At 55.7% G+C, this 23,980-nt stretch overlaps 1 protein-coding gene across 1 annotated transcript in view; it reads right to left on the reverse strand.

Moving 5' to 3' along the window:
- CACNA1B (calcium voltage-gated channel subunit alpha1 B) overlaps nucleotides 1-23,980 on the reverse strand; it is a 197,155-nt gene that overhangs the window by 111,065 nt on the left and 62,110 nt on the right. Inside the window, exons 7-12 of the mRNA XM_081237354.1 lie at nucleotides 20,015-20,118; nucleotides 16,991-17,106; nucleotides 16,609-16,665; nucleotides 15,450-15,539; nucleotides 5,878-6,087; nucleotides 1,661-1,773 (exon numbers count right to left, since the gene is read on the reverse strand). Coding sequence (XP_081093480.1) covers nucleotides 1,661-1,773; nucleotides 5,878-6,087; nucleotides 15,450-15,539; nucleotides 16,609-16,665; nucleotides 16,991-17,106; nucleotides 20,015-20,118 — 690 coding nt within the window. The remainder of the gene's footprint in view (nucleotides 1-1,660; nucleotides 1,774-5,877; nucleotides 6,088-15,449; nucleotides 15,540-16,608; nucleotides 16,666-16,990; nucleotides 17,107-20,014; nucleotides 20,119-23,980) is intronic.

Here is a 23,980-nt window from a genome sequence, read left to right on the forward strand (position 1 = left end):
GAAGGACCCTGCCTCCTGGTGTCCGCATTCTCCCCATGAAAAGTGGGCGGGCCCGGTGACTCCTTCCTGACAAAGGTTAATACAATAGCGAGGCTGACGGCTGTCTCTCCTGAGACTGGTTTCTGTAGCCTCTGTCAGGTACTCGCATCACGAGCTGCCACACAGTGAGGACACGCAAGCAGCCTGTGGAGAGGCCACGGGACCGGGAAACGAGGCCAGTCACCAGCCACGAGCGAGTCCTATCAACAGCCTGTGATGAGCCTGAACGCCACCCTCCAGTCCTAATCAAGCCTTGGGATGACTGCGTCCCCAGCCTCAGCTGGGCTGTAAACGCGTGAGAGATCCCGGGCCACAGGTTCCCTGTAAAGCCACGCCTGGATTCCTGACCCTTAGAAACTGTGAGATAATAGATGCTTGTTTTAAGCTGCTAAGTTTTGGAAAACTTTGTTGGCTTGTGTGCAAATTATTCCCCTGCCCTGGGGCCTAGCTGGTTCCCAGACACCGTCAATCTGAAGTCTCCTCTCCTCTTTGGGTCCCCTCTGCCTACGTGCACCACAGCTTTCTCTGTAACCAAGAAGGCAAAGGAGCGGAAGAGTTGGCTTCCCCCCAACCATCTATGAAAATCGCAGGTGCCCACAGGTCCCGGAGAGCACCTGGGCAGCCCCCGCCTTCCCCCGCCCAGAGCTCAGGCAGCATGGCGGGTGCACGACGCCCACCCCAGGCTCCAGCGCTGACTCCCCCGCACACTAGCTGGGCAGTCCTGGGCCCATCACACAACGTCTCCAGTTATTCATGTATGAAGTGAGTCGTTGTGAAGATCTGACAAAGTCGTAGCCACTGTCTGTCAGCTGCACTGCAGTGCAGAGAGGAAAAGGTAAAGTTAAACTGCATCCCAAGTCGAAGCTTTCCTTCGACCTAGGTCCGGCCTCCTCCCTGGCTACTGAGAAGTCTGCAGAGGTGCAAGGCCTCCTTGGGCTGTGGCACGGCTGCTTCTCACTCAGAGCCTCCACCAGGTCAGAACTCAGCCTCTGGGCAGGTGTAAACAGCGCCCCATCCCCAGGCTCTGGGCTCAACACAGGGAGGCATCCTGCATGACCTGCGGGGCCCAGGGAAGGGGACTCTTCCCCGCCCCAGCCCTGTGCTCGTCCACGGTGAGCCTCAGAAACACCTGCCTTCCAGGCCTCCCCCACCTGCAGAGGCTGATGAAGGGACCCAGGCCCACTGCTCCCCTCCGGCCTCCCCAGAAAGCGCTGCTGCATGTGCCCAGGACCAGACCCACAGGAATGATGGGGGTGAGGACCACAGCCCTCTTGAGCCTCCACGGGACAGCAGACATTTAGAAGATCGCATACCAGGTGCGGAAGAGGCCACAGAGCCTTAAGCTTATCTTCAGACTCTACAGACAGGGCCAGGGAGGGAAGGAGGCTGCCCATGGCCAGCACCCGCACCAGTCGGGGCCTGACCAGGAAAGGCCTCCCCTGCCTGCCAGCAGCCTTGCTGACCCACAGGGGCTCACAGTCCCCCAGCCCCCGGGCTCTGCTCCACAGGCCCCAGCTCACACTGGGCGGCATCGCGGGAGGGGTGCGCGCGCTCTCCGGCCAGGACACCGCGGACCCGTCTGGACCCCCAGCAGGCGTCCCTGACGCGGTGGCTCACTCACCCCAAAATCGAAGCAGTTGAAGGAGGACCGGAAGTAGCTCCTGGGCCCCAGGCCATACATCTTCAGGGACATCTCTGTGAGGAAGAGACCCAGGAAAACAAACTCTGCAAAGTCTAGGAGAAGCCGGAGAAGAGGGGGATTAGCTCGCGTCCTCCTCCCACCTGGCTCCAACCCAGACAGGAGGACACCAGACCTCTGGGCCGACCCAGGGTGGGGCTTCCAGGCCTGGCCGGTGGCCCCTGAGCTCCAACCTCAGCCCAGGACAGAACAGCCCACGAACAGACAGGGAGTGTCACAGAGAGGCGCTCCTTCCAGCTTGAAAGCTGAGTGCCCAGTGCCTTGGGACACAGAGGCAGCCTCCCAGGACTGGGCTCAAGAATGAGTTCTGGGTCAAGGGCCCAAATCTCCCAGAGGAGGACCTAGGCATCAGGCAGAGGGAGCCCAACCCCCGTGGAAAAGCTGGACGGCCTTGAGCCTGTCCTTCTGCCTTCAGTCTCATTCCGCGCTCCGTGCGCTGACGGCAGTTGGAATCCCTCAGCCAACCGGCCAGAACCCCCGTCCCTCTGCGAGGACCTCCTGACCCCCTTGGACTCACAGCAGCACCGTGTTGGGTTTTAACCATGTTTGTAGGCTCGCCCCACTAAAGGCGGATGTCCCTACCACCCGACACCCCCAGGCCCCTGCAGTACGAGTCTCCCAGGAGGCACCCATGCTTGCTGGGGATCTTGGGGAGTCATACAGAGACCCCACCCCTGTGGGTGGGGTGCTTAACTTCCCGCAGGCTGGGCCGGGCAGGCAGCAGTGGTGAGCAGGGCCTGCCTCAGCCCAGGGATGCCGCCACAGCAGTGCTGACCCGGCTGGCAGGACTGAAGGGAGGCTGCACTGGACCTGCTGCAAATTCAGCGCACACAGACACTACCCCTAACCCAGCCTGAGCAGAAGGCGGGGTCAGAGCAAGAAGAAACAGTCCAAAAGCTGTACGAGGCCACAGACCGCAGGAGACGCAGCTGAGCTCAGCCGCTGACGGGCGGCCGAACCAGGAATTCCAGACAAGGTCACTGCCTTTGATCCTCCTCCCAAAGCTGGAATCCACCTATCATTTCAGACAGTGAGCCAAAGGCACCGTGGCCTCTGACCCCAGGGCACAGGAGCCAGGGAAGCAGCTCAGCACCAAGGGCAGAGCCCACCACGCAGGGCCAGGGCCCGAGGGGTCCAGTCACCAGGCAGTTGCCCACCCAGCCTCCCCAGGGCCTCTGGCATCCAGGCTGGTTGGGAGACTGGCCTCAAGCAGCTCATGCTAAAACAGGTGGTAGAAGAGGGGGCCACACACTTCCTGCCCTCTCTGTGCACCCCGAAATCTACTCTCCCCCACGGCTCTCCACCAAGAGCTGCACAGACGCAGCGGCCTCATTGGGCAGGTCTGCGGCAGCCGAGACCCTGAATGAGCAGAGACATCAGTTCCACAGCCCACTGGGCACCGTGCCTCACAGACACACACGTGATGGTCCATACGGCCCTGGAAGGTCTCGGGGAGGGGAGCGGAGTACGTGGACAACCAGCTCCTGCCTGGCCTCTGAAACCAGTCAAAAACACCACCAGGGCACCCGAGCCAAGCACGGGATGAGTAATGAGACGGCAAAGCAGCCCTCCTGGAGAAAGCACAGGAAAGCTGTGCCTGAGTCCAGTCGGAACACGAGCCCCGTGGCCCCTGCCTCTCAGGACCCCCCGAGAGGAGCTCAGGTCCTGGGAGGAGAGAGCACGGAGATGGGCACCGCGGCCACACACACGGCAGACCTTGGAGCTGACACTGCCTGGGTGTCCATCTTGCTCCCCAGGAGACCAAAGCGGGAGCCCTTTGCATGAACGAGCACAGGAACTGCCGAAGGGGAAGCTTTCACAGAAAGGGGACACCTGGAGCAGGGCCCCCAGCACCCTGCCTGCTCCTTCTCTCTCCCAAGGAGGAGGTCCTCGGCCTCACGTGCTCAGCCTCCCCTCAGAGGCCGAGAAAGGGTGTTCACGCATTCATTCCTAAAGCATTCATTCAACTAGCAGGCACTGGCGCTACTCTGAGCTGGCCCGGGAGACAGCTGACCCCCCTCTCCAGATCACAGGCTAGGGGAGCACAGCAGGTAAGTTAAACAGTGTTTGCATTATAACAAGAGGACGGCATGCTGTGGGAACAGAGGGACAGAGGGGAGGGCGGTCAGGTCTGTCCCGTGAGGCCTGGGGGGTCACGGGAGGACAGCACCCACTCCCATCCCTCCTTCACCATCCAAGCCTCAGTCTCGGGGTCCCTGGTGCACTGGGAGCGGTGTGCTTGGTGGGCAGACAGTGAGGTGCACTGTACCCGCTCTCTGCAGGGTGGCCAGCCTCAGGCCAGAGTCCCATGGCGAGCTCTGATGAAGCTGGTCCAGAAGGGGAGTCCCCACCTCTGCGTCTGCCTCCTGCAAGGCCTGCCCTCCCTTGCTGGGTCAGCCTGTCTCCGCTCCAGCCCAGCTGTCAAGGGCACTGAGCAGAGGTGTCCAGAGGCAGCATAGACCCACCCCTCCCTCCAGCCATTTTCCCTGGGGAATGCTGATGAACTCAGGAGTCTCCAGGAAACCACAGAGAAGGCAAGGCAGTGAGGGGCAGATTCCCCGCCAGGGATTCCTACCGCCTGGCCCAGCGCCTGGACACTTCTAGCCTCGCGCTCCTGCACGTCCGACAAGCGACCAGGCCATGTGGCTCACCCCCAGCCCACTCAGCTGGTAAATCCCCAGGACAAGGAGTAACCACAAGACTGACTGGGCACCACCGGCTTCTTCCGAGGGAAGAAAAGGCCTGGTTAGGAGGCCCCAGGGAGCAGCCGCACCACTCGCCGAGTTAGGAGGAAGCCCTGTCTCCCCGGGCCCTACCCAGCCCCCAAGGGCGGGGAGACTGCAGCCTGAGGACTCAAGGCAGACACTGAATTTGGTCCCAAACCACATCCCAAGCCACCAAACCACGGGCCCAGGACACATGATTCAGGGGCCAGGGCACCAGTTCAACGTGCACCCTCTGTTCCGTAACCCGCCCTCTCCCAGGGAGCCAGCCTGTCTGCTAGAAGCTCCCTGGGCCCCTCTTGCTTCTCCTTTCTCTTTGCCCTTTCCCATTATACCAGCAAAGATTTCAATCAAAGTTTGGGAAACAGTAGCCTGGAGTCCCACCCCCAACACAGGCCTCCCCACCCACAATTTCAAGTGGCCCGTGGAGCCGTCTGTCCACTGCCCACAAGAACCCTTAAACAGCTTCCCAGGCTCCAAGTTGGAGCTACCCAGGCTCAGTGTGGCTGGCCCGTCAGGGGCCAGAACTGGGAGCCAGGAGGGTTCTCCTCTGGAGAACGGCTCTCTTGGCCACCTAGGTGACTGCAGGCGCACAGGTTTCCGAGCAGAGAGGGAGGCGCTTGTGGGGACCCAGAACAGGCTGTTTCCAGACCAGCCACAGACACGAGCAGGGTGAAAGCGGCTGACCCTGGGGAAGGGGAAGGAGGGAGCATTGACCGCAGGGCAGAAGTCATTCGTGCAGTGTCTTTGGAGCTCTTGTGAGGCAAGACAACAAAACAAGACCTTCAGTTGCATGTGCCCTGCAGGGCCCTTGGGTGTGAAGGGTCAGCCTGGTCCCTGGGGAGGGACCTCAGCTCTTTGCCTCCTTGGAACTGTAGCCAAGGAAGGACAGGTCATGACCCAGAGCCCCTGGCCCGGCCTGAGGCTCATGGACACAGCCTTGCAAGGCATCCCTGGTCATGGACATACCCAGATTCAACCAACCAAGAAGAAAAACAGAAACAACCAGAAGAGCCCTGGGAGATCCCTGGGAGCCAGGACTCTTTTCTCCTCAGGAATCCAGGGCAGATGGGTCCCTCATTCCCTGGGTCTAAAGCCCTTACGGTGGAGGACACATGACCCTGGTGCCCCAGACTCCCCACTCATTTCCCACTACCCTGATGGATGGGGGTCTAACCAGATCAGCCGGGCTCCCTGGAAGCAGGGCCCAGGTTGTTGGGGAGCCCTGGGATGTGGAGTCCAGGCCTGGGGCACAGCCAGGCCCCCAGCAGAGGCCCCTGGAGCACTTTAGTCAGCACAGGGGTCCTGCCCAGGGCATCCCAAAGCAACAGGTTGTGGACCGGAAGCGGTTCAGAAGAGGTTGGCGGAGGGGGGGCGGGGGCGGGGGCAGGGGCGGGTCCGGGCCCGGCTACGTACACAGCGCCGTGGTGAGCCGCTGGGGCTGGTTGTAGTGCACCATGGCCACGCACAGCGTGTTCAGGGCCACCACGCACAGCACCACCCAGTAGAAGCTCTGCGCTTTCACCAGACGCCGGATGAAGAACCGGAACATCTTCTCCTTCCTGCGGAAGTACGACGAGCTCTCCGTCTTCCCGCTCTTGAGGCTGGCTCGGGCAAAGGGGGACCCTGCGGGAACAGGGGCTCACTGAGGACGTGGGGGACCCACTCGCCCTCTGCCGCTGGGAGCCCCGCGGATGTGTCCTCGAGGACGTGCATCCCCCACCCCACAAGGACGCTTGCCCCCAGCCCTGGCCCAGCTCGAGGCCCCAGTTTCCATCACAGGCACCAAGTGTGTCAGACCCATTACCGACATTGTGCTAATGACCCGTGTCCCCTGCAGTGGGTCCTGACCCCACCCCCGCTTCACAAATGAGGGAACCCAGAGCCTCGGCGGTCTCCATGGCTGCTGGGCTCTGGGTGCGAGACCTGGATTGGAACCAGCCTCGGGTCCCCAGCGCCCGCGGCCACGGTCCAGGAGGGCAGCCCCGATGCTCCCAGGCTGTTCCCACTCCTCCGTGTGGCCTGGGGAGTCCTGCTGCTTCTGGCCCTCCCTCCCTCTGTAGCTCAGGGGTCAGCAGCCACTGACCACCTGCTTTTCAAGGAGTTTTACTGGAACACAGCCAAGCTCCTTTGCATCTGGCCCAGCTGCAGAGCTAAGTGTGGTCCACAGAGCCCCCAAAATTCAGTCTCCAGAAAGTTTGCCAAGGAAGCTGCTCCCCTGCCCCGACTCACCCGCCAAACCCACCGCCCTCCCTCACTTCCATGCCTGCGGCACCTGTGCTCTGCCCCCACCGAGGAGCGCTTCCCTCACTGGCTCCTTCTCAGCTCCACAACCCGGCGTCAATACCGCCCTTCTTCAGGCTCCAGCTAACAGGTCTCCAGCCCCCCAACAATCGCACCCTTATACAGCTGCACCATGTCGGCTCGTCGGCCTGTTTTGTGTCCAACCCCCAGGCCACACTGAGCTCTGGAGGGACAAGGCCACCCTCTGCACCACCCAACCCCTCGTGCCACTTGACAAATGAGCGAGCAGACTTTGTGGGTGCTTGGAAGGCCTGAGTGCCTCCGGGTGTTCAAACCCAGCTGGCTCTGAACACCTGGCCTGGCCGCCAGTCCCTGGGGAAGAAGCGTGTGAGTGTGTGTTCCGTGATGGTGGGCACGTTTGCACAGGTTTGTGTGCGTGTCCACACCCAGACCCTCACCAGCACAACAAGAGCATTATCAGGCTGGTGTTTTCTTGGATTCACTAAATGAAGACGGGCCGAGGCCTCTGGAGAGACCCGTCTACAAGCTGAGCAGCTGCATCGGGCAGGGGGACGCTGTGCCCCAGACACGGGAGGAGTGGTCCCGAGGAGCGTCCGTCAGTCAGCCCTTGTGGTGGGGGCACATGCAGGGCCCTAATGGGGAATTCCTGGTGCTCTAGATGCCACACCCCACCCACACCCACACCCACGAAAGACACTGCTCCTTCACAGCCTCTGGCTACGCCGGGACACAGCCTCCCAATCCACGGCCAGACACCAGCCAATGCCGATTATTCGGGGCTGGCTCATTCAACGAAACCTCTTGGCCAACCTTGCCAAGGGTTTCAAAATGCCAAGGCCACAGCCAGACACACCTGCTCCCTCCTCAAAGGCAGCCCTGGGGCACAGAAGAAAGACAGGCACCCAGTACAGACAAGACGAAGAGAAACCTCCACACAAGCAGAGCCATCATGGACCCACCCTGTGAACCCACATGCTCAGAAACCCCAGACACAGCCATCTAGAAACCGAGTCACACACATGTGCTACACAGCATACCCAGACGCTGACCACACCCCCCAAAGACACACTCAGATTCACACAGGCACACACCTGTGAACACACACAGGCCCACTCTGGGAAGGGAGGTCAAGAGAACACTTGACTCAAGCAAACCACTTTGTGCAAACCCACGGCCAGTGAGACAAGGAGCACATTCCCCACAGAGACTCCCGCTGGACAAGCCCCATGAGGCCAGCCGAGCCCGGCCGCGAGAAGGGCCTCAGGGCTGCTGCCCTCGCATGGCCACCTGGCCGCATCCGCCAGGGCCTTGGGGCCCAGCACGCAGCTCCTGTGCGCCCTCGTCAGCTCTCTTTTACTGTGCTCAAGCCAGTTCACAGTAAAAGTGAAAAGACGTCACATCCAGGATCATGGCTTTGGGTGGGGAAAACATGAGACACTGGGACTTCTTTCTGGCTTTGTGCAGTTTTCAGGTTTAACTTAATCGGCATATATTCTTTATGATGAAAAGGCTTATTTCAAGAAAAATACGTATCTTCAAGGTAGGGGGCAATCGAGAATGAAATGGACTATGAATGACAACAGAACTGAGCACTGGTTAGGACAAGGCGGGTGCCCACAAACACTCGGGTGTCTTCGCGCTGTGCCCAGACGGGGACTCGTTAGCCAATATAACGCCTACGCCAGTCCTGCTTCATGCCCATCCTTCAAGAACCGCCCTGAGCGGGGCACAGAAACGCAGGGTGGCCACGGTCGGGCCACCTGCCAGGTCACAGGTCAGAAATCACAGGTGACAGGCAGGAAGTGCAAGTCCCCTTCCGGGTTAGTGGCTGCCTCTGTGGGCCTGGGGTGGGGGGGGTGGAAGTGACGTGGGCTGAACACCAGGCGTGTGGACGTGAGCCCCGTCTGCCCACCAGGCATGTGGCTGGTACACCCTCGCGGCTAGAGAGTCCCTACTGGAGACAGGTCCAGGGTCACACGCGCCTCACAGGGTCTCGGGGTTAAAGGAAGCCGTGCAGGCCAGCCCACTGGGCCCCGACCCGCAGCCAGCAGGGGGTGGGTGGGGGCACCCCGGAGGTGCCAGGCCCCACGTCCAAACCCGTGGGAACCAGCAGCTGCCAAGCCTGAGGGCCCCCGAGTGCAAGGAGGCCCCTGGGCTCTGCCGGGGCCACGGGGGAAGTCTACAGGGTCCCAGGATCTGGCACAGCACCAAACCAACGAAAATAAAACTGAGAGAGAAAATAAAATTCCCTTCCAAAATCATTCAGCAGCTGAAAGGAAAGAAGTTCACTCTTAAAACCCCCAAGCTAGTAGCCTCAAAAATGCAGCAAAGCATGGGCTTCCCTGGTGGTGCAGTGGTTGAGCGTCCGCCTGCCGAAGCAGGGGACACGGGTTCGTGCCCCGGTCCAGGAAGATCCCACATGCCGCAGAGCGGCTGGGCCCGTGAGCCATGGCCACTGGGCCTGCGCGTCCGGAGCCTGTGCTTCACAACGGGAGAGGCCACAACAGTGAGAGGCCTGAGTACCACAAAAAAACAAACAACAACAACAAAAATGCAGCAAAGCAATCTTAAATAAACACAGGAAATGTAAGGAGAAAGAAATCATGAGGAAAAGGAAGAGAGACACAAAGGAGCAAAGTAAGATACACATGAAGCAACAGGGACTCCAGGACTAAAAGGAACAAAGAAAGGAGACTGAGTAACTGAACAACGGGAGAAAACATCCCTCATGTAGGAAGACCTGAGCCTGCAGGCTGAGGCCCGCTGGGTTCCTGACCCCAGGCAGAGGGAGTTACAGGCGAGACCTTGTCGTGCCAGGAAATGAGAGGACAGGGCAGTGACACCCACAGAGCAAGAGACAGTGACCACAGCAGCAAAAGCTCCCTCGTCCTGAGAACCACGGAGCACACCTGAGGATGACCGGAAGCCAGTCCCCCACCTACACACCCGTCTAAGGGGGCAACAAGGCAAGACAGAGCAGAGCTGGGACAGAGCAAACCGCTGTGTGGCGGCGACTGCAGGCGAGAACCTCTGCGTGCCCGTGCGCGTGATGGAAAGGCCCAGTCGGGATTCCTGCGCCCAGGGAGAACCTCTGCGTGCCCGTGCGCATGATGGAAAGGCTCAGTCGGGATTCCTGCGCCCAGGGAGAACGTCTGCGTGCCCGTGCGCGTGATGGAAAGGCTCAGTCGGGATTCCTGCGCCCAGGGAGAACCTCTGCGTGCCCGGGCGCATGATGGAAAGGCTCAGTCGGGATTCCTGCGCCCAGGGAGAACCTCTGCGTGCCCGTGCGCGTGATGGAAAGGCTCAGTCGGGATTTCTGCGCCCAGGGAGAACCTCTGAGTGCCCGTGTGCGTGATGGACAGGCTCAGTTGGGATTTCTGCGCCCAGGGAGAACCTCTGCGTGCCCGTGCGTGTGATGGAAAGGCTCAGTCGGGATTCCTGTGCCCAGGGAGAACCTCTGCGTGCCCGTGTGTGTGATGGAAAGGCCCAGTCAGGATTCCTGCGCCCAGGGCAAACACAGACACTGACGACAGCCAAGAATGAGATCCCCCGAACAACTCAAACCAGGAGTGGGAGCGAGGAGGGCAAGTACTGCAAAGGTCACACCGTACTGGGTTGGGGGTAAGGGCAGAGAGATGGGAAATGGGGCGATTTGGTTATGGAAATAATGCATCTTGGTGGGAAAGAGGGTAGAGGAATACACTAAAATAGTAAAGAAAAAGTTTCTAATTCTGGGAGCAGGGAAGGGAAGGTAACCATTTGTGGAACAGAAGCGGGAGGGATCAGAAATGAGCAAAGGAGGAGAGGGTGGTAAACAGCCACCTGATCAAAGCAGCAAAGCTGGGGAAAACAGAGACCACAGTATGAAATATCGATACCGAATGTGCAGGAAGGAGGAAGGAAACAGTCATGGATGTCAACCCAGCCTCACGCTGAACAGAGACAGACTGGATTCCTCCTTTAGGGACAGAGACCGTAAGACTGGGTTTAAAAAAAAAAAGCAAAACCCAGCTAAATACTGCATGTAAGAAGAACACTTAAAATGCTTAAAATGATAAAGAGGAGTTGAAAATGAAAGGGAAAGCAAAGATACCAAGCACTGCGAGCTAAAAACCAAAACCAATGGTAGTAACAGAAAGTGTGACATTTGCTGTCAGACGAGGATTGTCCAGTGGAGGAACGAAACGGATGAAGGAGGTCTTGTGTGATGATGAAAAGCATAATTTACAAAGAAGATGTAACAGCCATAAACTCCACATCTACCAAAGCATATAGTGGCTAAATACATAAACAAAAGCCATGAGAAATACAGGAGGAAGCATCAAGGAAATGCAAATCAAAACCACAATGATTTATCACCTCACACTTGTCAGGATGGCGATTTCCAAAAAAGACAAAAGACAAGTGTTGGCGAGGATGTGGAGAAATTGGAACCCTTGTGCACTGTTGGTGGGAATGCAAACTGGTGTAGCCGCTGTGGAGAACAGTATGGAGGGTCCTCAAAAAAAGTTAAAAATAAAACTACCTGATGATCCAGCAATCCTACTACTGGAAAGAGAGAGAGAGAGAGATGGGGGGGGGGCGGGGAGAGAGAGAGAGAGAGAGGGAGGAGGGGGGGGGAGAGAGAGAGAGGGAGATCTCCAAAATAACTGAAATCAGAATCTTGACGAGATCTGAGTTCTCCATGTTTGCTGCAGCACTATTCACAATAGATAAGATGTGGAAACAACCAAAGTGTCCACTGACAGATGAATGGATAGAGAAAATGTGGTCTATACATACCACAGAATACTACTCAGCCTTAAAAAAGAAGGAAATTCTGCAACATGCACCAGCACGGATGGACCTTGAGGATATCATGCTAAGTGAAACAAGCTACCTTCAGAAAGACAAATACTTCATGACTGATTACACACACAGGAGGTATCTAAAATAATGAAATTCATAAAACCAAAGACCGGGACGGTGGTGAGCAGGGGCTGCTGGGCGGGGATGGCGAGCTGTGATGAACAGGAACAGAGTTTCAGTGAAGCAGGATGAACAAGCCCTGAAGACCTGCTGCCCAGCAGCACAGCACGGGCCATCAACAGTGATCCACTGCACATTTGGAATTGGAGAGGATGGATCTTGTGATGTGCTCCTACCCCCCCACCCCACACACACATAATTTTAAGGAAAAAAAATACAAGAGAAACTTATTAATAAAAAAATAAAATGAAGTGGGAATGTTCAAAACATTCAGTCTTTCAGAACTGAACAGACCTAGTGATAAAACACAAAGACCTAAAGAACTGGAGAACACAATCAATAAACTTGATTTTAAGAGATACCCATACAACCTGACAACTCTCCAAAACAGAGCATACACTTTCCGTCAGTGAAACTTCTTAAAATCAGTCATGAACTTAAGAAAATTTCTAAACTTAGAGATTTACTGGCCACATTTCCCAATCATTATCTGATAAAATTAGATATAATAAAAACATGATGAAAATATCTTGCTACTTATAAATTAAGAAGCACACTCGCAGATAACCTTTGCCTCAAGAGGAAAGTAAAGAAATTGTTATCTGGAAACCAGTACGGGGGGGACTTCACAGCAAAGCTTTGTGCAGAGGAAAATATGCAGCCTTAACTGCTCTTGCTGTTAAAGAAGAAAAAGAACACGTTACACATTTTCAGAAGTTAGAAAAATAATAATAAAATAAATCAAAATAATGTAAAAAGATAAACCTAATAAAGGTTAAAAATAACAATAATAAAATTGAAAACAAAAAATAGAAGAAAGGAAATCTACAATCTGGTTATTCTAAATGATCATTAATACAGACTAACCTCATATGATCCTAATTCAGAAAATAGAAAGCAAAGGTAAACATACTAACAACTGGAAAAAAGCAAAACCAAACTCAACACACTCTAGTCAGTCTCAGAGCTTTAAATAGCTTCTGCAGCCTGAATGCCAGAGTCCAACACATAAAGCGCCCACCTGACACCCCACTGCATCTCCAACAGGCGTCTCAAACTCAGCACCTCTGAACCAAATTCCGGATATCGTCCCCCAGAACGCACGTGTCCCAGGTCCCATCCTCCCAGGGAGGGCTACTCTGTGGACACTTCCTGCAGAGCTGTCCTTGATGTGTCTCTCTTTCTCTCACACCCACGTCCAACTGGTCAGCAAATCCTGTGGGCTTGTCCTCAAAATAGATCTAGAATCCAACCACTTACCACCCCTGTGGCTGCCACCAGCCGTGGGGTCTTCACAGTGGCCTCCGACCTGGTCCTGCTCCTGCCCTCTCTGCACGGCAGTCTGTCCTCAGCGCCCCGCAGGAGCCAGATGCTGCCTCCCCTCTGAAGACCACCCTGGCACCCAGAGTCCCCTGACCCGGTCATTTCCTCTCCTGCTGCCCTCCCCCCGCCCAGCCCCCTCCACTTGGCCCCAGACACACCGGCCTCCTGGACTCTCCTGCCTCAGGGTCCTCTCACCTGTCGTGGGGATGCTCTGTCTCCAGATGAGCTGACTTGCTCACTTCCTTCAGCTTTTTACTCAAAGGCGACCTTTCCCAAGGTCATCTGCGGCCACTCTATTTAAAATTCCAACACCCCCCAGACCCTTCAAGCCCCCTCCTTCTCTACTTTTTTTTCTTTTTCACACCTAGCACTGGAATGGAAACTCCAAAAAATGAAAGGCTTCTGCATCTTGCTTAGTGCCATAGCCCAGTGCCTCAGGCACTTCCCAGCACATCTGGGCACTTAGTAAATATCTGTTGAGTGAATGGACCAGCAAATGACTGAATACAGAAGAGATGAAAAGAATATAAGAGAACTCTACATGCAGCTCTATAGAAACAAGTTACAAAAGGCAACAAAATGGAAGATTTCCTAACAAAATATAATTTATAAAACTGGGTCCAAGTTCTTTTCGTTTTTTAACTAGATGGGTTCACATTTTTATCTCACCTTTAAAGAACAGAAAATTTAGGTGTTATTTAAATGATTCCAAGCTATAGAAAAAGATTTTTTTTAACTCTCCAATTCATTTTACAAAATCAGAATAAAAACTCTAGGTAAAACAGGAACAGAGGGAACTATTTAAATATAACACTCACATGATAAACTTGAAAAAAAATTTAACAAAATTCAGATCCACAACATACATTGGTCTCTTATGAAGAAACACAAACAACCCAATAGAAGAATGTAGAGAGTATACAAAGAGTCACCAACACCTAAATTTTAATGGGAAACAAACATTGAAAAAGAGGTTCAAAAAAAAAATTTTTTTTAATTAAAAATAAATAAATAAATAAAAAGAGGTTCAAAATCACTAGTAGTGAGTGAAATGAGAATTAAAGTCCCCATGAAATATCACTTTATAATCATTCAATTGCCCTCAAACTGCGAACAGTCAAAAGTAGCTGCAACATCCAAGCAGGACAAGGGCAGATGTCTTCCTGCCCTGTTGATGGACGTGAATTCACAGCCCTTCTGGAGAGCAGTGTGGTGGCAGCCCTGAAGGTGCCAACACACCCCTCACCTCAGCAGCCCTGCTCCTGGGAACCCATCCCACGTGGGACATAAAGCACTGGTGAGGAAGGACAGATGTTTATAGGATTTGGGGGGCAGCTGATTACCTGACAGTGAATCCACACCACGGACCACCACACAGCTACTTACAAGAGCGAACTCAAATCAGACCAACTGATGGGGAGGGGTTTCCAAGAGGCACTGATGAAAAAAATTTGTATGAAACTATTTCTGTAACATAAAAAGACCCCAAAACTCTACAACATGTATATGTGCGTGTGTGTGCGTGTGCGTGTGTGAGTGTTATTGAGAAACAAGGAAGGGTAAACCCCAAGCTATTAACATGGGTTTACTGGGGACAAAGGGGAGAGTGTAAACAAACAGATAAACAAATACACAAATGACTTATTAGAGAGGTCTGTATATAAACATAACAATATAATGGGAAGCAGCTCTTCCAACTCGAGTGCACTCAGGATCACTGGAGAGCAAGGAGGTCTGGCTTGAATGTGACTTGGTACCTTGTCATGAAAAGCCATCATTGCCAAGCACTGGCCCCCCTCCCACGCTGCCGAAGGTGGAGACCTAGGGCTGAGCCCCCCTTTGCCGCAGAATGCACAATGACAGGGCATTTAGCGCAAAAAGGCCTGGGCACTTCTGGTGCCAGACTTCTGGTACCAAGCTGAGAGGAGGTACTAAAACGATAAAAGATAAAAGAGCCACGTTCCCCTTTTACTGTTTGAGAAGCAGGGGATGAAGGCAAGGCCCCAGAGGCAGCAGACCCAAGGAACATGGGAGGTACACGGGGCTTAGAAGAGAGGTGGCAAGAAACTTTCCGTCCCTACAGAGTCAGTGACACATGCAGCCTCCGGCCTTAGGATATGCCCAAGGGCTCCACGTCCACACAGGACGGCAGAGCCAAGAACAGCCAGCAGCCAGCAGTGTACTGAAATGAATGAGTGAGAGGCCTGAGCAAAAAGGAACTTCCAGGAGCTGTGCATGCAGCCCACCCCAAGGGCTGGCCCCAGGCAGAAACCCCAGTACCAGGATGCTGCTGTACTTCCTACTGTCGGGTGGACACACACGGGACTGGCTTACTTGGGGAGTGTGGGCGGTAGGGAAGGAGGGAAGCCGAGGTGACAGGGAGGGAGCGGGGTGCACGTTCCGCATGCAGTCACAGGCCCAGAGAGGCTCACCCACAGCACAGAGGTCTGCAAAACGGTCCTCCCCCTCCTCCGCGTGGATCAGGTCATTTCGGCTCTTCTTGGCGGCTGCTCTCTTCAACACTGCTTTAAACAAAGGGTGGGAGGGGGCGGCATGAGTCCGGGCCTCCAGATGACCTGCCTCAGGGCTGGGCAGTGCCCTTGTGGACTGTGCCAGGAACTGGCAGCCTTTCCAGATATCTCCTGAAGCTGAGGCTGAGGGAAGGCAGGACGATGCCTGGCCCCCACGGGCCCCTCTCGGTCTTCAGAGCAAAAGGGACAAGGGATTTTGAGGTTGGGTCCTGCCTGTGCTTCTCTCCACGATGATGCCCATGGGGAAGGCCTGGCTACCATGGAGACCAGGAAACCTCCATGTGGGACAGGGCCAGGGCTGCAGCCGGCTGCCCCAACGGCCCACACTCCGAGGCCAGGTGAGACCAGAGAGATCAGGTCAAGGCCGCAGACGGGCCAGCACAGACTGCTCAAGGCCCCAGATGTGGGCCCAGGTGAGACCGCAACATGGGTGACCATGCTGTCTGGCCCTGTCCTGAGCAGCAGGTGTGAAGAGAGAGCAGCCCTCCTGCCACCGGGGCTGTGCTGGCCCCCGGCCCTGCCCCCGTGGCCCCAGGCTGTGCTAGGGGTCTTTCTACAGCAATCTGGGGGCACCTCCCTGAGCCCTGGGGACAGATACAGTTTGGATTAAACCAGCAGTTTTCAAGCTTCTAGAAGCAGCGCTGTCCAACAGAACTTTCTTTGATGACTTGAAATGTGCCGAGACTGAGGATCTGGATTTTCACTTTTGTTTCACTGTAACATACGCACCTGCAAGCTCACACAGTCACGTGTCAGCTGTCAGCTGCCATGTTGGAAAACCCAGCTCTCAGCACAGGCTCCTGTGACCCCCAGGCTGAGCCCACTGCCGGCTGTGCCCACTCTGGTCCATGGCACACAGCTCCCCAGGAGCGTGCAGCTGACCCCCCCAGGGCCTGCCTCCAGAAAGGCCCCGCCCAGGACCACCTTAAGTGACCAACGTGCAGGCACCTGGCTGAGCAGAGGGCATCATGCCTCACATGCAAGCGTGCACACGTGTCACTGCCCACCCAGCCACCAAAGCCCTGTGGCCAGGCAAGGAGCACTGACAGCGGCCACCTACCATCCAGAGGGGACTTCTCCTCTGCGTTCTTGTCCTCCTCGGCCAGCATCACTTCCTCTGTGAGTGAGACACAGCCTCAGGCCAGAGTCCTCCTGTCCCCACCCCTGACCAGGGCTCGTCCCCCAGGAACACAGCAGGAAGTGGATGACACCCTGCCTTCTTGGCCCTCACGCTTCCAGAAGCCGGCAGGGCCCGTGGCCAAGCTTGTCCCACCGAGACACACCCCTTGACGGGTCCCACAGACAGCGCCCTGTGAAGAGGGCCTGGCTTGCTCCCCCTCCCGAGAGCAGCCCCCGCCCCAGGTGAGCTCGGCCCTGGGAGGGTCTGGGGAGAAGGAGCCGGCAAAGGCCAGGCCAGGAGCACCGCACAGCCCTGTCCTCACCGGCCTTGAAGATCCACTCCAGGTACCCGTTGAGCTCCCGCTCGATCTGCTGCTGCCGGCGGAGCTTCAGGAAGGCCCTGCGGTTCTCCACCCGCTCGCGCTCCTTGGCGAACTCTCTGTGATGGGCGAGGCCGGAGCAGGAAGCAGAGCAGGTGGGTGTGAGCACAGCCCCAGGCCCCCCGTGTGCGGCCAGAGGCACTGGGACTCAGGAGGAGGCCAGGACAGGGGAAGCAGGCCACGGGCCAGCCCTCCGGGCGCCTCCCGTCACCGGCCTCTCCCCCACCACCAGCACTTAACAGGCCCAGATGAGCCCTCCCTCCTCAGGCTCCTGCAGCTCGTAGGGACAGCGCCTCAGCGCCCACAGAGGGGCTCCAGGGGGCAGGGACAATTCCACCTCCCGCTGGCCTAGAGCAGGCCTGGGCACGCACCCTCCAAGTGCCAGGCCCTGTCATCTGGACAGAGACGCTACAGAGAGCTTCTGGACAACAATCCCCCAGAGCAGAGCTTCCGCTTTGTTTCTTCTGCTGGTTCAGACCCAGAGCCACTGCTAGAAGAGGAGGGACGGGCAGGCACTGGATTGGCTCAGGGCGGCCAGAGATGACAGGGAGACATTCTAGAATCACCCAGCTCCTCAGCCAAACCACTGAGGCTCTTCTGCCCTCCTGGGCCCTCAGCACCACAGCCCCAGTCTCCCAGCCAAGCTTAGAAGCCAAGAGGCTCAAAAGGCCAGAAGGAAGCCATTCACGCACACAGGAACAAGAGCGCGTGCACGCACACAGACGCAGACACACACACACACACACACACGTGCACACACCCTAGCTCAGGTCCCCAGAGGGCAGGCAGGCACACCCTCAGGGCAAAACAGCAATGTCTGTTCTCTGCCGAGCGAGCGAGCGAGCGAGCGGCTGTCTCTCCCCCAGGAGAAGCAGCTTCTGGGCTTGGCAGAGGGGCAGGCCCGGCAGGCCTGGCTCCTGTCACGCAGCCATGGTGAGAGGGAGAGCTTGGCTCCGACCAGGATGGACCTCAAGCCTGAGACTGGTGTCCACCAGGGCCTGAGCTGCTGCAACCCTGGCAACGAGAGGAGACGGCTCCCACCTGGACCTCTCACCAAGTCCGGAATCTGCAGGAACGCAGGGCCCCTCGCGGTCTCCCCACCAGGCCAACGCCATCAACCACACCGGAGGGCAAGAGGGCCTGGGGGTGGCAGTGGGGCGTGACCATACTGCCCAGTTGGCCGAGAGCCGCCAGCAGAAACTCGCTGCAGTGACCAAGGCCTGGCCACCGGGCAGCCACTGCTCAGGAGGCGGCTGGCTGTGGCCTACCCTCCCCAGGCTTTGGCCCCACTGGGAGGAAGGGTTGCGAGAGGAACCACCGATTCTGCTTCTCTGGGCACTGGGAGGGTGAGAGCCTGGGGCGTGGCGGGGAGCAAGGCTGAACCAGCTCCAGGCTGGCCCGTCAGGCAGCCCTCCTCCAGATGTGGCAGAGCCACACGTTGTGTGCTGACCACTGGCCTGAGGGGCCGTGCAGTCTCCAGCCTCCCTGGGGCTGGCAGAGAACCCTGGGGCCCCGCTGCTGGAGCTGGGGGGGTGGGGGGGGCAGAGGGAGGGCTTAGCTGAGACTCATTAGGCAAATCAGCCTGTATCGGCTGGTCCCCAGAGGCAAGGATGCCCACAGCTGGGGGCAGGGCTGGGATACACAAAGTTCGGGGCCCCTCACCCAGTCTCCGCTGCTACCCCTGCTTCTTTCTCACGTTCTCCAGAGTAAGCTTGAGCAGGACCCACTCGTGTCCCGCCAGCCTCCCCTCCACACGGCCCAGCACGGGGCCCGCCCTCCTCACGAGTCTGGCCCCTGGCACAGACTGGCAGCCCCGGCTCTGAGCATCGCACACACCACACCCTCTGTGCTTCCGCCCCAACAATTCTCTGCCTGGGAGACGCTCCCCTCTCCTTTGCCAAGCTCATTCCTGGTCCCCTCTGGGCCTCAGATGAGCTGCCCCTTCCCCAGGAGGCTTCTCTGAGCCCCGGGCCTCCCTTGGCTTCCCCATCCCAGCTCGGACCACAGCTCCCCCCCTGACTGGGAGTTCTCATCGGTCCCCTGTGCTGTGGGCCTGCCTGCTCCTGGCAGAGGTGCTTAGAAAGACACACTACTAACAGTCAGATTCTTACAGGAGGGGGCCAAGGCAGGAACACATGCCAGAGCCAGAGCACAGAGCCCTTGGGCCCAGCCACTGTCCTCTCTGTGGCTGTTCCTTTCCAGACCAATATGATAGCTGCGCCCTGGGTCACGACCTCAGGAGCCGTGGGCCTGAGCAGGAATCTTCAAGGCGGGTGGAATGGAAACCTTCCCCTCCAGCCTTACAAGGAATCTGATGCTCAGGTGGGGGCAGGGAGGCAGGCCAGCCCAATGCCCTCTCCCTCTGTCTGCACAGCTTCCTCGGCCCCGGACAAGGGCAGGAGCCCCAAACACCAGCCCTGGTTGTTCCCTGAAGCCAACAGCACTTCCTTGGTCCTCGGCCCCATGCAGGACAGGAGGGCACTATGGGCCACAGGTGTGCTACACCTTGCTACCAACGAAGGTAAGAAGCACCCTTTCTCCAGGAGGGACCCCAGCCCTGCATCCTCCCTTCTCTTCTCCTGGAGGTCAGCAGGGACAGGTGACCAGAGAGGCGAGGCAAGCCAGGGGTCAGGGCTGGGGTGGAGACCCAAGGCCGCTCCATTCCTTCTCCAGTGTCACACAGAAGGGCTCTCTTGTCCCCAGGGCTGCTCAGAAACCGCACCACAAACCCAGATAAGAGGCAGCAGCAGCCCCTCCCCTGGCTCAGAGGCCGGGGTGACGGCCACGAGCTACGGGTGAGGAGGCCAGGGCCAGGGACCACCAAGGGAGAGCTCAGGACGCTGGGAGTGACCGTCCCGGGGCCAGGCCGCGCCTCGCCTCCCCCACCACACAGGCCGTGTCCAGCCCCATCAGCCCCCTCCCCGGCCTGCAAACACAGAGGTAGCACACAACCGCATGGCCTCTTACCCCGAGAGCACGCCCAGCACCAGGTTGAGCATGAAGAAGGAGCCGATGATGATGAGGGGCAGGAAGTAGAGCCAGTTCCAGGTGTTGCCGGCCGCATCGTTGGTCTGGAAGCAAGAGGAGATGTGCAGGACGGTGGGCAGGACAGAGCCCTGGCCATGGAAGCTCCCCGGCCCTTCTCACACACCGGCAGAGTCCAAGTGCAGGCGGGTCCAGACAGGTAATCCAGGCAGGACCCACTGTCACACCTGCCTGCCCCTGCCCCACAGAGCCCCCCTCTGGGGATGAGGCCCCCAAAGGACCAAGGAGCTTCATGCTCCTGGCCACTGCCAGCAACACTGAAAAGCCCAGGAGTAGTCCCAGGAGGCCAAGGGCTGCCCCAGGTACCCCTCCTGGACACCTCCTCTCTGCTTCCCAGGCTGCTGGACACACCAGGCAGCTCCAAAGACACTCCTCCTTTGTGAAGCCCACGGACCCCAAGGCCCAAGTCTGATCTTCTTTTTGTCTCCTGCAGTTTCCACAGCTCAGAGCAGTAAGCCCTGTGCCGCATTCCCCCGTCAACGGCAAGCCCACAGGTCCTCAGGGAACAGCTGGGCCTAAGACAGAACCGGCACCAGGGCCTGGTCTAAATAACCAAATGCAAAAGGTCTTCCCAGACCTTTTGATTTTTAGAGCACAGCCCACAGAAGTGTGAGGCCCTCTGAGTCCAATTCATTTCCACTGTTGTTTTGTTTTCAGGGGCCCCCCGTAGACCCAGCTGAGAGGAGTGGAGAGCCTCTTTCTCCCCACGAGTCTGGTACTAGAAGTGAATCAAGAGGGGTGGGTGTTGTGGGCAGGTGACCGCCTGGCCCCTCTGTTCCTCTCTTCAGAGGCGGCTCACAAGCCAAGGGCCAGGGCCCTGAGCAGGACAGAGGCAGGAAGACGGCCTGGCACTGCCCTGAGGCTGGGGCTGATCTCCAGGTGCTGCTGCCGGAATTCCTGCCCTCCAGTGTCTGCTGGCCTACTCAGATCTGCGGACTCTACCCCTGCAAGTCCTGAGTCCCCTGGACTGCCTGCCACTTGTGGCTTCTGATTCCCGGACACTGATTCCAGGCTGGCCGCTGAGACCCCCGGGCCTTGACCAGAATAGACACTCAGACCCCCAGCTCTATGAGCTGCTAGTGTTCCCGGACCACACCTCTGCCAGCCTCACATGCAACTCTGACCTGTGGGCTAAGATGACCACCAAAGCCGCCAATCTCTCCAAAGGGCACCCTCAAAACCTGCCTCCTTCTGGGGAAAAGGAGAGATGTGCTGCCGTGGCCCCAGCTCCTCTCACCTACTCGAGGACTTGGCTCCTGCAGTCTCCCTCTGATGGACCGTTCCCATCAGTAGCCAAAGCACCCTATTGTCTTCTTAGAAAACAAGACAAAACAAACAAGGACTTGCACTTCTGGGAAGATGGACATACTCTTCCCTATTTCTCCCACTGAGTACAATTAGCACCCTGGACATTACACCTAGAGCAAATATGTATTTCACAGAAGACTCTGAAAAGTGTAGAAAAGAAAGCAGATCAGCTGGGACCTCTGGACCCATGGTAAGTTCCCTGTGTTTTTGTTTTGTTTTTGCCTCATATATCCCAGACCTCGGGCTTTTAAAGCCTACAACCTGGAAATGCCAAGAGACACAGACAAAAAATACACCAACAAAAGCCAGCACTCTCTCTCGCTAACCAAAGGGCCAGGAAGGGGGGCAAGGCAGACAATAGATGCACTACTCCAGCCAAACGGCAGAAAAAACTGTGGTGAAACTTCCATTCCTGCCAGCAAAGACCCAGGAGGAAGCCTAGGCGACCACCCTCCCCAGACTGTAATGAGGTAACCAACCTCCCCACACTCCCAAACCACAGACATGTCAGAGAACGACAAGCAGGAAGGTGGGACGTCCTCCTTGGCAGATGGTTGACGAGGCCCCCATCCCACCCACCTCTGTGGTATCAGTGGAGACACACGGGGAGCCGGGACTTCCACCCCCACATGACAGTAATGAGACACACCACCCCCTCCCCACTGAGGTGCTGCCAGAAAGTCAGACTTTTACCACCACCCAGTAACGAGGCCACACACACCCGCCACCCACATAGTGGGCAGAGACCACGTGGAGAGCAGAAACGAGGCACACAAAACCTTCCCAACCAGGTAAGTATCCGAGAGGCAAGTGGGGAGCCAGAACTACCATCCCACCCAGCAGTATGGAAAAGACCCCCACAATGTGTCAACAGAGGCCAGGTGGGGGAACTTTCCAGGCTTCTACTCCCACCTTGCAGTAGCAAGGAAGCAACCCCTGCTTCCAGTGACAGAATGGTCAGAGGAAGCCAGCTAAAACAGAGGGCTTAAACAAGATCCAGGGTCCCAGGACACATTGCCAAAAATGTCGTTTTCAACTGACATTCATTTGCCATACCAAGAACCAGGAGGAGCACAAACTGAACAAAAAAAGACAATTGATAGATGCTGTGATGGTTAATTTTATGTGTCAACTTGACTGGGCCATGGGGTGCCCAGATATTTAGCCAAACATTATTCGGGGTGGTTCTGCAAGTGTGTTTTTGGATGAAATTAACATTTTAATTGATAAAGTGAAGCAGATTGTCCTCCATAATGTGGTGGACCACGTACAATCAGTTGAATGCCTGAAGAGAACAACAAACTGACCCTCTTCCAAGTAAAAGAAAATTCTCTATAAGAGAATTCAGACTTCATCTGTACCATTGGCACTACTGGGTCTCCAACTACTGGCTTTCAGACTGAAACTGCACCATAGCATCTCCTGGGTCTTGAGCCTGCCAGCCCAAACTTACTGCAGATTTGCACTTGCCAGCCTCCATAATCACATGAGTCAATTCCTAATAATAAATCCCTTTTTTTAAATCTCTTTGTCTCTCTCTCTCTCACACACACACACACACACACACATCCTATTGGTTTTATTTCTCTGGAGAACCCTGCCTGATATAGATTGCCAACACTAAGATGACAGAGATGATAGAAGTATCTGACAAAGATTTTAAAGCAGCCACCATAAAAATGTTTCAGACGGTAATTGTATACACACTTGAAACACATGAAAAAATAGAAAGTCTCAACAAAGAAATAGTATCATCAAATAAATAAAAGATACAAAGAAGAACAAAATGAAAATTTAGAACTGAAAAATACAATAATCAAAATTAAAATCTCAATGGAAGGGCACAACAATAGAATAAAGACAACAAAGGAAAGAATCAGTAAGTGGTAAGAGAGAATAATAGAAATTCTCCAATCTAAAAAAGAGAAAGAAAATAGACTTAAAAAACAAAAATCAAACAAGTAAGAAAAAACAGAGCAGAGCCTCAAGAACCTAGGGAACTATGAGAGAATATTTGACATTTATGTTTCAGAGTAGCAGAGTACAGGAGAAAGAAGAGAAGGCTGAACAGTATTCAAAGAAATGATAGCTGAAAAACTCCCAAATTTGGCAAGAGACATAAACCTACAGATTCAAGAAGCTGAGTGAATACCATACAGAATAAACTCAAAGAAATCTACAAGACATTTCATTGTCAAACCACGGGAAACTAAAGATAAATTTAAAATCTTGAAAGTGGCAAGAGAAAAAGGGCACCTTACTTACAAAGGGAAACAATTCAAAAGATTTCTCATCATAAAGTATGGAGGCCAGAATGAAGTGGCACAATACTTTTCAGGTGCTGAGAGAAAAAAAAAACTGTCAACAGACACCTACACCCATCAAAAATATCCTTCAGGGATGAAGGGAACATCAAGACATTCTCATAATAAAAACCAGGGAAACTGGGAGAATTTGTCACCAGCAGATCTACCCTAAGAGAATGACTAATGGAAGTCTCTAAGCAGAAAGGAAATGATTTAAAAAGGAATTGTTAACCATTAGTAAGGAAGAAAGAACAATGAAAAGAGTAAAAATAGG

The sequence above is a fragment of the Mesoplodon bidens genome (genome assembly GCF_964165515.1).
Source record: "Mesoplodon bidens genome assembly, chromosome: 6".
In the NCBI taxonomy this organism is placed as follows: Eukaryota; Metazoa; Chordata; class Mammalia; order Artiodactyla; family Ziphiidae; genus Mesoplodon; species Mesoplodon bidens.